The 12500-nt window shown below is 60.5% G+C and overlaps 1 protein-coding gene across 1 annotated transcript in view; it reads left to right on the top strand.

The window, feature by feature from the left end:
* gripap1 (GRIP1 associated protein 1) overlaps positions 1–12500 on the top strand; it is a 15984-nt gene that overhangs the window by 611 nt on the left and 2873 nt on the right. Inside the window, exons 2-11 of the mRNA XM_060822406.1 lie at positions 5–92; positions 774–986; positions 1559–1672; positions 2552–2629; positions 5080–5175; positions 5881–5937; positions 7314–7413; positions 8052–8173; positions 8914–9030; positions 10183–10276. Of these exons, the coding sequence (XP_060678389.1) occupies positions 5–92; positions 774–986; positions 1559–1672; positions 2552–2629; positions 5080–5175; positions 5881–5937; positions 7314–7413; positions 8052–8173; positions 8914–9030; positions 10183–10276 (1079 nt within the window). The remainder of the gene's footprint in view (positions 1–4; positions 93–773; positions 987–1558; positions 1673–2551; positions 2630–5079; positions 5176–5880; positions 5938–7313; positions 7414–8051; positions 8174–8913; positions 9031–10182; positions 10277–12500) is intronic.

Genomic DNA, 12500 nt, shown 5'->3' on the forward strand with positions numbered 1-12500 from the left:
TGAGCCAGGCGAATGGCCTCCTCCTGGAACAGTCCCAGCAGCAGGAGCTGGAGAAGGAGCAGCTCCGGCAGGAACTGGACGAAGCCCGTAAGGTGAGACCCTCAGGGACACCACCACCCCCCTCTCTCTGTCTGTCTCTGTCTCTCTCACACGCGCGCGCTCTCTCTCTCTCGCTGTCTGTCTCTCTCTCTCTCTATGTCTGTCTCTCTCACACGCTCTCTCTCTCTGTGCCTGTCTCTCTCACGCGCGCGCTCTCTCTCTCTGTGTCTGTCTCTCTCTCGCACACTCTCTCTGTGTGTCTGTCTCTCTCTCTCACTCTCTCTCTCCCTCTATCTCTGTGCCTGTCTCTCTCTCTCGCACACTCACTCTCTCTCTCTCTGTGCCTGTCTCTCTCTCTCTCTGTCTCTCTCTGTGTGTCTGTCTCTCTCATGCACACTCTCTCTCTCTCTCTCTCTCTCTATCTCTCTCACGCGCCTCTCTCTCTCTCTCTCGCACTCTCTCTCTCTCTCTGTGCCTGTCTCTCTCTCTCTCTCTCTCTCTCTCTCTCTCGCTCCTCTCTCTCGCTCTCTCTGTCTCTCTCTCGCTCTCTCTGTCTCCCCCTCACGGTGTGTCTCTCTCTCTCTCTCTGTCTCCCCCTCACGGTGTCTCTCTCTCTCTCTCTCTCTCTCTCCTCTCTCTCTCTCTCTCTCTCCTCTCTCTCTCTCTGTCTCTCTCTCTCTGTCTCCCCCCTCACGGTGTGTCTCTCTCTCGCTCTCTCCCCCGCGCCCGGGCAGTGTGCGGAGAAACGGAAGGCCATGCTGGATGAGATGGCCATCGAGAGTCAGCAGCTGAGGAGCCGGCACCAGGAGGAGCTGAGTGACCTGAGGGTCCAGCAGGATAAGGAGGTGCTGAGTGTCCGAGCCCGGTACGAGAAGGAGCTGCGGGAGGTACACGAAGCTAAACACCGTTCCGAGGAGGAGCTGAGGTCCCAGCTCAGGGACGAGAAGGTGAGGGACCCAGGGAGGGAGGGACCCAGGGAGGGAGGGACCGAGGGAGGGACCAGCTCAGGGACGAGAAGGTGAGGGACCAGAGGAGGGGGGGACCCAGGGAGGGAGGGACGAGAAGGGGGGGGACCGAGGGAGGGAGGGACCAGCTCAGGGACGAGAAGGAGAGGGACCCGGGGGAAGGGGGGACCCAGGGAGGGAGGGATGGGGGGGGACCGAGGGAGGGAGAGACCAGCTCAGGGACCGGGGGAGGGGGGGGGGACCCGGGGAGAGAGAGGGAGGGACCGAGGGACTGTGGGAGGGAGTGCCAGCTCAGGGACGAGAAGGGGAGGGACTGAGGGAGGGAGGTAGTGAGGGAGGGAGGGAGGGTGGGAGGGACTGAGGGCGGGAGATAGTGAGGGAAGGAGGGAGGCCCAGCTCAGGGACGAGAGGGTGAGTGGGGTAGGAATTGGTGATTGAGAGGGTGTAGGAGGGAGGGGTTAGGGGCACCCTGTGGATCCCCTGGGAGTGAGTCCCTCACACCTCCAGCTGATGTGACTCCGGCTCCTGTCTGTCTGTCTGTTCCCCCTCCCCAGGCCCGGAGCCGGGAGCTGGAGGTGATGCAGCACACAGTGGAAGAGCTGCAGCACCAGGTGCTGGCCATGGAGGGGACCAAGGGCTGGTTCCAGAGACGTCTGGAGGAGGCTGAGGTACATCTCCCAGGGAGCAACAGGAGCAGGGAGTACGGCCTACTCTCCCTCTCCCTGCCTGGACCGTGTGTGTGTGTGTGAGAGAGAGAGAAAACACTCCCTCCCGTCCCCTCCTCCAGCCCCTATACCCCCTCCCTATCTCCGTCCCCTCCTCCAGCCCCTACACCCCCTCCCTATCCCCGTCCCCTCCTCCAGCCCGTCCACTCCCCTCCCCCTCCCCCGCCTGTAGACTGAAGGTACAGCCATGAGGTGGTGGTATAGACTGTGTTCCCTGCACTGCTGGTTCGGCTGCCCCTGGCCCGTGCCGCTGCCCCTGGCCCTGCCCCTGCCCCTGACGCTGCCCGTGCTGCTGCCCCTGGCCCTGGCGCTGCCCCTGGCCCTGGCGCTGCCCCTGGCCCTGGCGCTGCCCCTGGCCCTGACGTTGCCCCTGGCCCGTGCTGCTGCCCCTGGCCCTGACGCTGCCCGTGCTGCTGCCCCTGGCCCTGCCCCTGCCCGTGCTGCTGCCCCTGCCCGTGCTGCTGCCCCTGCCCGTGCTGCTGCCCCTGCCCGTGCTGCTGCCCCTGGCCCTGACACTGCCCGTGCTGCTGCCCCTGGCCGTGCTGCTGCCCCTGCCCGTGCTGCTGCCCCTGCCCGTGCTGCTGCCCCTGCCCGTGCTGCTGCCCCTGCCCGTGCTGCTGCCCCTGGCCCTGGCGCTGCCCCTGGCCCTGGCGCTGCCCCTGGCCCTGGCGCTGCCCCTGGCCCTGGCGCTGCCCCTGGCCCTGGCGCTGCCCCTGGCCCTGGCGCTGCCCCTGGCGCTGCCCCTGGCCCTGGCGCTGCCCCTGCCCCTGCCCCTGCCCCTGACCCTGTGCCCGTGACGGTGTCTGTCTCTGGCCTGTGTAGGAGACCCTGGTGAAGGTGCGTGTGGAACACGAGGAGCAGATTCAGGAACTCCAGAAGCAGCACACAGCTCAGCTACAGGTACTCTCACCAACTCTCTCTCAGCTCGTCCTCCTCATCTCTCACTGACCCTCTGCCTCCCGTTCACTCTCACCCTCTGTCCCCCTCACTGTCGCTCTGTCCCCCTCACCCTCTCTCGCCCTCTCTGTCCCCCTCACTGTCTCTCTGTCCCCCTCACCCTCTCTCGCCCTCTCTGTCCCCCTCACCCTCACTCACCCTCTCTGTCCCCCTCACTGTCTCTCTGTCCCCCTCACTCTCTCTCATCCTCTCTATCTCTCCCTCTCTCTTGCTTTCACTGTCTTTCTCTCCCTATCTGTCTCTCCCTGGTTTACACTAGCTCATGCTCCCTCTCTCTGTCTCTCGCTCTGTCTCTGTCTCTCTCTCTCACACCCACTTTCTGTATCCCACTCTCTATTGCTCCCTCTCTGTGTGTATCTCTCGCTCCCTCTCTTTCACTCTCTCTCACTGCCTCTGTCTGTCTCTCTCTCCCCCTCTGTCTGTCTCTCTCTCGCTGTGTCTCTGCCTCTGTGTGTCTGTCCCTCTCACTGCCTGTGTGCCTGTCTGTCTCTCGCTCTCTCTCTCCCTGTGTCGTTGCCCCTGTGTGTGTGTGTGTGTCTGTGTGTCTCTCTCTCTCTCTCTTTCTTTCTTTCTCTCGCCCTCTCTGTCTGTCTGTCTCTCTCTCGCTGTGTCTCTGCCCCCGTGTGTGTGTGTTTGTCTGTCTCTCTCTCTCGCTGTGTCTCTGCCTCTATGTGTGTCTGTCTCTCTCACTGCCTCTGTGTGTCTCTCTCTCTCTCTCTCTCTCTCTCTCTCTCTCTCTCTCTCTCTCTCTCTCTCTCTCTCTCTCTCTCTCACTCACACACTGCCTCTGTGTGTGTGTGTCTGTCTGTCTCTCTCTCTTCTCCCCCCCCCCCCCCCGTCTGTCTGTCTGTCTCTCTCTCTCACACCTCTGTATGTGTGTGTGTGTGTGTCTCTCTGCCTCTCTCTCACCCCCTCTGTCACTCTCTCCGTGTGTCTGTCTGTCTCTCTCACTGTCTGTGTGTCTCCCTCTCTCTCTCTCCCCCTCTGTCTGTCTGTCTGTCTCTCACTCTCTCTCTCACTGCCTCTGTGTGTGTCTCTATCATTCTTACACTCCATCTGTCTCTCTTGCTATCACTGTGTGTGTGTCTCCCTCTCCCTCTCCCTCTCTCTCTCTCTCTCTCTCTCTCTCTCTCTCTCTCTCTCTCTCTCTCTCTCTCTCTCTCTCTCTCTCCCCCCCCCCCGTCTGTCTCTCACTCTCTCTCTCACTGCCTCTGTGTGTGTCTCTATCATTCTTACACTCCATCTGTCTCTCTTGCTATCACTGTGTGTGTGTCTCCCTCTCCCTCTCCCTCTCTCTCTCTCTCTCTCTCTCTCTCTCTCTCTCTCTCTCTCTCTCTCTCTCTCTCTCTCTCTCTCTCTCCCCCCCCCCCGTCTGTCTGTCACTCTCTCTCTCCCTCCCCCCCCCCCCCGTCTGTCTGTCTTCACTCTCTCTCTCTCTCTCTCACTGCCTCTGTGTGTGTCTATCACTCTTACACTCCCTCTGTCTCTCTTGCTATCACTGTGTGTGTGTGTGTCTCGCACCATCTCTCTCTCTCTCTCTCTCTCTCTGCCTCTCCATCTCTTGCTCAGTATCTGTCTCTGTCTCTCTCTCGGTGTCTCTCCCTCCCCTGTCTGTGGTAATGCAGTGCTGTCAGATGATCACAGCAGGGTATTATCACAAGCTGTGAATTGTCAGTGCTGAACGTGAGAGCAGGCCAGTTGGGATTTGCAAGGACTCGCTGTCTTTTTTGGATATTATTAGCATCAGCCGTTTGGATAATTTGCGATTAATCTCCGGTGCAGCAGCACCTTCAAATAGCTGTTCCTCCAAACGGTGATTCTGATCCCTCCTCAGTGTCAGTCACAAAGAATTCTCATCAGATTCAGCCTCCCAATCCTGACCTCGCAATCCGAAGGTCATCAGTTTCAGATCCCGAACCCGACCCACAGACCCCAAAGGTGTAGCACTGTCAGCGTGCAGCGCCGTGGGAGGGTCAGCGCCGTGGGAGCGGGGGCTGAGGGAGGGTCAGTGCTGAGGGAGCGGGGGCTGTGGGAGGGTCAGGGCTGAGGGAGCGGGTGCTGTGGGAGGGTCAGTGCTGTGGGAGCGGGCGCTGTGGGAGGGTCAGTGCCGAGGGAGCGGGCGCTGTGGGAGGGTCAGTGCCGAGGGAGCGGGCGCTGTGGGAGGGTCAGTGCCGAGGGAGCGGGCGCTGTGGGAGGGTCAGTGCCGAGGGAGCGGGCGCTGTGGGAGGGTCAGTGCCGAGGGAGCGGGGGCTGTGGGAGGGTCAGTGCCGAGGGAGCGGGGGCTGTGGGAGGGTCAGTGCTGAGGGAGCGGGGGCTGTGGGAGGGTTGTGGTCTCTGTGTCCCTGTCCTGATCACTGATGTACCCCTTTCCCCCCCCCCCCCCTCATTACCAGGTGAAGGAACAGGAGACCGAAACTGTTCGTGTGACTCTAACCCGCACCGAGACCGAGAGGGACCAACAGGAACAGACCATCGCCAAACTGCGCCAGGTATCACAGCGACCCCCCCCCCCCCCCCCCCCCCACTCCCACAGCGGCCCCCTCCCCAGGTCACCCCTCCCCTCTCTGTCAGTGTTCCCCCACATTCCGGTGCCTGACTAGGCATTGGGTCAGGAGGCCATTCAGCACCTCCTCCTCCAGCCTGTTACACAGGGACAGGAGGCCATTCAGCCCCTCCTCCTCCAGCCTGTTACACAGGAACAGGAGGCCATTCAGCCCCCCCTCCTCCTCCAGCCTGTTACACAGGGACAGGAGGCCATTCAGCCCCTCCTCCTCCAGCCTGTTACACAGGGACAGGAGGCCATTCAGCCCCTCCTCCTCCAGCCTGTTACACAGGAACAGGAGGCCATTCAGCCCCCCCTCCTCCTCCAGCCTGTTACACAGGGACAGGAGGCCATTCAGCCCCTCCTCCTCCAGCCTGTTACACAGGGACAGGAGGCCATTCAGCCCCTCCTCCTCCAGCCTGTTACACAGGGACAGGAGGCCATTCAGCCCCCCCTCCTCCTCCAGCCTGTTACACAGGGACAGGAGGCCATTCAGCCCCCCCTCCTCCAGCCTGTTACACAGGGACAGGAGGCCATTCAGCCCCTCCACCTCCAGCCTGTTACACAGGGACAGGAGGCCATTCAGCCCCAGGTGGGTGGGTGATAATATCCAGAGCGTGACTCCCTCCTCTCTCCCCCCGTCCCCGAACAGGAGATCAAGGATACGGTGGATGGACAGAGAATCCTGGAGAAAAAGGGCAGCTCAGCGGTGAGTCAAACAGCGTCGCGGGCTCTCACTCCCTCTCTGAGGGTGTCCCCTTGCAGGAGGGGAGCATTCCCCTGGGAGTGGGATCTTCCTGTGCAGGGAGTGGGGCTTCTTCCTCTGGGTTTCTTCTCCCTGCGGCTCACTCCCAAGGCCGTCACTTGTGGCTCATCACACCGTTGGCCAAGCTCAGGGACATGATGGGATACCCCCTGCTTGCTTGGATGGTGGGAGGGGGTGGATCTTACAACACTCGAGAAGCTTCCCGCCCCCCCACACTCGATTGAAACGCTGATCCCCCACCTTCAGCACTCCCTCCCTCCACCCCCCCGAGGTAGCTGGGCTCATTAGGAATGCTCGGCTGAGCTCCAACACTCCCTCCCTCCCCTTCCGAGGTAGCTGGGCTCATTAGGAATGCTCGGCTGAGCTCCAACACTCCCTCCCTCCACCCCCCCCCAAGGTAGCTGGGCTCATTAGGAATGCCTGGCTGAGCTCCAACACTCACTCCCTCCACTTCACCTCTTTACTCACACCCCCATTTCCTCTGCTGAACGTTGGTGTGGAAGGTGAAAGGATTCAGGAAAGGGTTTGAGCTACAGGGAGAGGCTGGATAGGCCGGGGCTGTTTTCCCCGGAGCGTCGGAGGCTGAGGGTGACCTTATAGAGGTTTATAAAATCCTGAGGGGGGGGGGGGACATGGATAGGGTAAATAGGCAAAGTCTTTTCCCCCTGGGGTGGGGGAGCCCAGAACTAGAGGGGGGTAGGTTTAAGGTGAGAGGGGGGGAAGGGAGCTGAAGGGTAACGTTTCCCCCCAGAGGGTGGTGCGTGTGGGGAACGAGCTGCCAGAGGAAGTGGTGGGGGCTGGTACAATGACAACATTTAAAAGGATGGGGTGGGGGGGACATGGATAGGAAGGGTTTAGAGGGAGATGGGGCCAAGTGCTGGGGAACGGGGACTGGGTTAGGTTAGGATATCTGGGTCAGCACGGAGTTGGGCCGAAGGGTCTCGGATCCCATTGGGGCCTCCGTCCAACTCCATCTCAGAAACGTTCGGTGTCTCGGCCGCGGGGGTCACCGCCTGTGGTCAGGAATTCCCCCGGACCCCACCCTCCCCGCCCCCTCCTCCCCCAGCCTCCCAACCTGTCTCCTTAAGACCGAGACCCCCCCCCCCCAAACCCCTCCCGGTCACCTGGGGACACCCTCCCAGGGTCTAAAACCCCCCCCCTCCCCCTCCACCCCCAGGGTCCTGTCACACACCGAGCCTCCCTCTCTGTGGTGGGTCGGGGAGCGGTGAGGGTGCCTGGGAGGGGAGGGGGTTGTGGGGGTTTGACAGACATCTTCTAACCTCCCCCCCTCCCCCCCCCTCCCCTCGCTATCGCTGCAGCTGAAGGAGCTGAAGAAGCAGCTACAGTTGGAACGGAAGAGAGCGGACAAACTACAGGAGAGACTCCAGGAGATCCTCACCAACAGCAAGACCCGCACGGGTAAGGAGCACCGGGAAGGGGGGGGGGGGGTCGGTGGGGTCAACAGGGAGGGGCTGGGTCAGCGGGGAGAGCGGCCGATTCAGGGGCTGCTGAAGGAAGGGGTTAACCCCACTCTGGGATAGGACTGGACCCCAGGGACGCGGAGAGCCCCCTCACCCGCCCTCTCTCCTGCCCTCTCTCACTCACTCACTCACTCTCACACTCCATCCCCTCCTACACCCCCTCCCTATCCCCGTCCCCCTCCTCCAGCCCCTACACCCCCTCCCTATCCCCGTCCCCCTCCTCCAGCCCCTACACCCCCTCCCTATCCCCGTCCCCCTCCTCCAGCCCCTACACCCCCTCCCTATCCCCGTCCCCCTCCTCCTGCCCCTACACCCCCTCCCTATCTCTGTCCCCTCCTCCTGCCCCTACACCCCCTCCCTATCTCTGTCCCCTCCTCCAGCCCCTACACCCCCTCCCTATCTCCATCACCACCTCCAGCTCCTACACCCTCTCCCTGTCCCTCCCTGCTCCATGCCCCTGTCCCTCCCTGCTCCATGCCCCTGTCCCTCCCCGCTGCCTGTCCCTGCTCTGTCCCTCCCAGCTCCCTGCTCTGTCCCTCCCAGCTCCCTGTACTGATGCCGTGTGTCCCTCTGCAGGTCTGGAGGATTTGGTGATTGCCGAAATCAGTTCACCGACCCGTGCCCAGACCGGCGATGGGAGCAGTGTCTCCTCGTACAGTTACCGTGAGGCCATGAAGGAAGGTACCTCGAGTACCAAGGTAAGGGTCAGGGCTCGCTGTTCTCCCTGAGAAACCAGGGCTAACCCGGTAAGTCAGCCAACTGTGGCTGCAGTTAGGCGGACTCCATCGCTCAGTCACTCCCACCCTGGGCCCTGCCACTGTATCCAAGTCTCTGGCACATCAAAACCTCGTGTGGAGTGGAGTCGATGGGCCGAATAGCCTTACTTCCACTCCTATGTCTTATGGTGTACCATCTCTGGGTGGGCACTGTGACCCCTGGACTATCGGGTGGATTTGAAAACTGGGCGCTTCTGGGCACAGTGTGTCTCGCTCTCTTGCTCCCACCCCCCCCGTCTCTCTCTCTCTGTCTCTCTCTGTCTCTCGCGCTCCCTCTCACTCCCTTCCCGCTGCTCGTTGTTTCTCTCGCTCCTTCTCTCTCTCTCTGTCGCTCCCTCTCTCTCTCTCTCTCTCTCTCTGTGTCGCTCCCTCTCTCTCTCTCTGTGTCGCTCTCTCTCTCTCTCTCTCTCTCTCTCTGTCGCGCTCTCTCTCTGTCGCTCCCTCTCTCTCTCTCTGTCGCTCCCTCTCTCTCCCCCTCCCTTTCTTGCTCTCGCTCCCCCACTCTTTCTCGCACCCCCTCTCTCCCTCCCCATCCTCCCCTCTCTCTCTCTTGCTCTCCCTCCCCTCTATCGCTCCCTCTCCCTCTCTTGTTCCCCCTCTCTGTCTCCTGCTGTCACCCTGCCTAACTGACCCTGCCTGTAACACGGTCTCCTGTTCTCCAGTCTAACACAGGGAGCCCACAGTCCCAGCGACCCGCTGACCTCTCCGATGATGAGATCTCCGACCTGTTCCAGAGACTAGCCGACATTCAACAGGAGAAGTGGACATTGGAGGAAAGGGTGAGAGGGAGTGCTGTACTGTCCAGTAATATAACCCCCCGCTCTCCCGTACCCTGGGTTACTGTCCAGTAATATAACCCCCCGCTCTCCCGTACCCTGGGTTACTGTCCAGTAATATAACCCCCCGCTCTCCCGTACCCTGGGTTACTGTCCAGTTATATAACCCCCCGCTCTCCCGTACCCTGGATTACTGTCCAGTAATATAACCCCCCGCTCTCCCGTACCCTGGATTACTGTCCAGTAATATAACCCCCCGCTCTCCCGTACCCTGGGTTACTGTCCAGTAATATAACCCCCCGCTCTCCCGTACCCTGGGTTACTGTCCAGTAATATAACCCCCCGCTCTCCCGTACCCTGGATTACTGTCCAGTAATATAACCCCCCGCTCTCCCGTACCCTGGGTTACTGTCCAGTAATATAACCCCCCGCTCTCCCGTACCCTGGGTTACTGTCCAGTAATATAACCCCCCGCTTTCCCGTACCCTGGATTACTGTCCAGTAATATAACCCCCCGCTCTCCCGTACCCTGGGTTACTGCCCAGTAATATAACCCCCCCGCTCTCCCGTACCCTGGGTTACTGTCCAGTAATATAACCCCCCCGCTCTCCCGTACCCTGGGTTACTGCCCAGTAATATAACCCCCCCGCTCTCCCGTACCCTGGGTTACTGCCCAGTAATATAACCCCCCCGCTCTCCCGTACCCTGGGTTACTGCCCAGTAATATAACTCTCCCGTACCCTGGGTTACTGCCCAGTAATATAACCCCCCGCTCTCCCGTACCCTGGGTTACTGTCCAGTAATATAACCCCCCGCTCTCCCGTACCCTGGATTACTGTCCAGTAATATAACCCCCGCTTTCCCGTACCCTGGGTTACTGTCCAGTAATATAACCCCCGCTGTTATCTCCCCATGTATTTTGTGGATCAGTTCTGATTGAGGGAATGTCACTATGGTCATGACCTTCTGTGTCTCTGTCTCTCGTTTTGCTGTTTCTGTGTCTGTCTGTCTGTCTGTCTCTCTCTCCTCTCTCTACCCCCTGCCCCCCTCGCTCTTTCCTCTGGTCTGTATTTCCCACTCTCCGTCCATGCCGTCTCCCCCTCGCTCCCTGTATTCCCCCCCCCCCCCCCCCCCCCCCCGGTCTGTATTTCCCAGGTGAAACATCTCGAGGTGAGTTGTGCGTCGATGGCTGAGGATCTGTGTAAGAAAAGCTCCATCATTGAGAGTTACGTGATGGACAGCCGCATCGGTGAGTGGGCCGGCCATACCGTCCCCAGCTTCAGCCCCGTCCACACCCTCCCCAAACCCCTCCACATCGGCCCCAGGTGGAGAGGCAGCAACACCCCCTCCCCTATTTCTCATGCACGCTCACGCTCACACACGCATGATTACTCTCTCTCTCGCGCACACTCACTCTCGCACTCAGACACACACGCACACACACACTCCTCGCTCGCGCACACTCTCACGTGCGCACTCTCACACCCATGCTTTCTCTCATACCCACACTCGCGCACGCACTCAGACATGCACACTCACGTACACAGATGCACGGACTCACGCACGCACTCACACACTCGCGCGCGCGCACTGACCCGCACACTATCACGCACGCACTCAGATACGCACACTTTCACGCGCACGCACTCTCGCATGCGCTCAGACATGCACGCTTTCACGCGCGCGCGCGCAGACACGCACACTTTCGCGCGCGCAGACACGCACACTTTCGCGCGCGCAGACACGCACACTTTCGCGCGCGCAGACACGCACACTTTCGCGCGCGCAGACACGCACACTTTCGCGCGCGCAGACACGCACACTTTCGCGCGCGCAGACACGCACACTTCCGCGCGCGCAGACACGCACACTTTCGCGCGCGCAGACACGCACACTTTCGCGCGCGCGCACTCAGACACACGTGCACACAGACATGCACACTTTCACGCGCACTGTGTGCGCGTGAAAGTGTGCGTGTCTCAGTGTGTGCACGTGAGTGTGTCTGAGTGCGTGCGCGTGAAAGTGTGCGTGTCTGAGTGCGCGTCAGAGTGCGTGCGCGTGAAAGTGTGCGTGTCTCAGTGTGTGCACGTGAGTGTGTCTGAGTGCGCGTGTGAAAGTGTGCGTGTCTGAGTGCGTGCGCGTGAAAGTGTGCGTGTCTGAGTGCGCGTGAAAGTGTGCGTGTCTCAGTGTGTGCACGTGAGTGTGTCTGAGTGCGCGTGTGAAAATGTGCGTGTCTGAGTGCGCGTCAGAGTGCGTGCGCGTGAAAGTGTGCGTGTCTCAGTGTGTGCACGTGAGTGTGTCTGAGTGCGCGTGTGAAAGTGTGCGTGTCTGAGTGCGTGCGCGTGAAAGTGTGCGTGTCTGAGTGCGCGTCAGAGTGCGTGCGCGTGAAAGTATGCGTGTCTCAGTGTGTGCACGTGAGTGTGTCTGAGTGCGCGTGTGAAAGTGTGCGTGTCTGAGTGCGTGCGCGTGAAAGTGTGCGTGTCTGAGTGCGCGTGAAAGTGTGCGTGTCTCAGTGTGTGCACGTGAGTGTGTCTGAGTGCGCGTGTGAAAGTGTGCGTGTCTGAGTGCGTGCGCGTGAAAGTGTGCGTGTCTGAGTGCGCGTCAGAGTGCGTGCGCGTGAAAGTGTGCGTGTCTCAGTGTGTGCACGTGAGTGTGTCTGAGTGCGCGTGTGAAAGTGTGCGTGTCTGAGTGCGTGCGCGTGAAAGTGTGCGTGTCTGAGTGCGCGTGTGAAAATGTGCGTGTCTGAGTGCGTGCGCGTGAAAGTGTGCGTGTCTGAGTGCGCGTCAGAGTGCGTGCGCGTGAAAGTGTGCGTGTCTCAGTGTGTGCACGTGAGTGTGTCTGAGTGCGCGTGTGAAAATGTGCGTGTCTGAGTGCGCGTGAAAGTGTGCATGTCTCAGACACGCACATTTTCACACGCACTCTCAGACACACTCTCACGTGCACACACTGAGACACGCACACTTTCACGCGCACGCACTCTGACACGCACTCTGACACGCACACTTTCACGCGCACTCAGACATGCACACTTTCACGCGCACTCAGACATGCACACTTTCACACGCACTCAGACATGCACACTTTCACGCGCACTCTGACACGCACACTTTCACGCGCACTCTGACACGCACACTTTCACGCGCACTCTGACACGCACACTTTCACGCACGCGCACTCTGACACGCACATTTTCACACGCACTCTCAGACACACTCTCACGTGCACACACTGAGACACTCACACTTTCACGCGCACGCACTCTGACACGCACACACTCTCGTGCACAGTCTCACATGCCTGCGCGCCCATATGCGCACTCGCACACATGCACGTTCTCACATACGCGCTCTCTGTCTCTCACGCATCTCTGCAACCCAGGAATGCTTAGGGAGCACCACCTCCTCCCCTCCACCCCCTCAGCAGGAGCCCACTGAGACGCTACGAGGGCTTCCACATCCAAATAGCCAGTCTGG

This window comes from Hemiscyllium ocellatum, unplaced genomic scaffold (assembly GCF_020745735.1).
Source record: "Hemiscyllium ocellatum isolate sHemOce1 unplaced genomic scaffold, sHemOce1.pat.X.cur. R, whole genome shotgun sequence".
Classification (NCBI taxonomy): Eukaryota; Metazoa; Chordata; class Chondrichthyes; order Orectolobiformes; family Hemiscylliidae; genus Hemiscyllium; species Hemiscyllium ocellatum.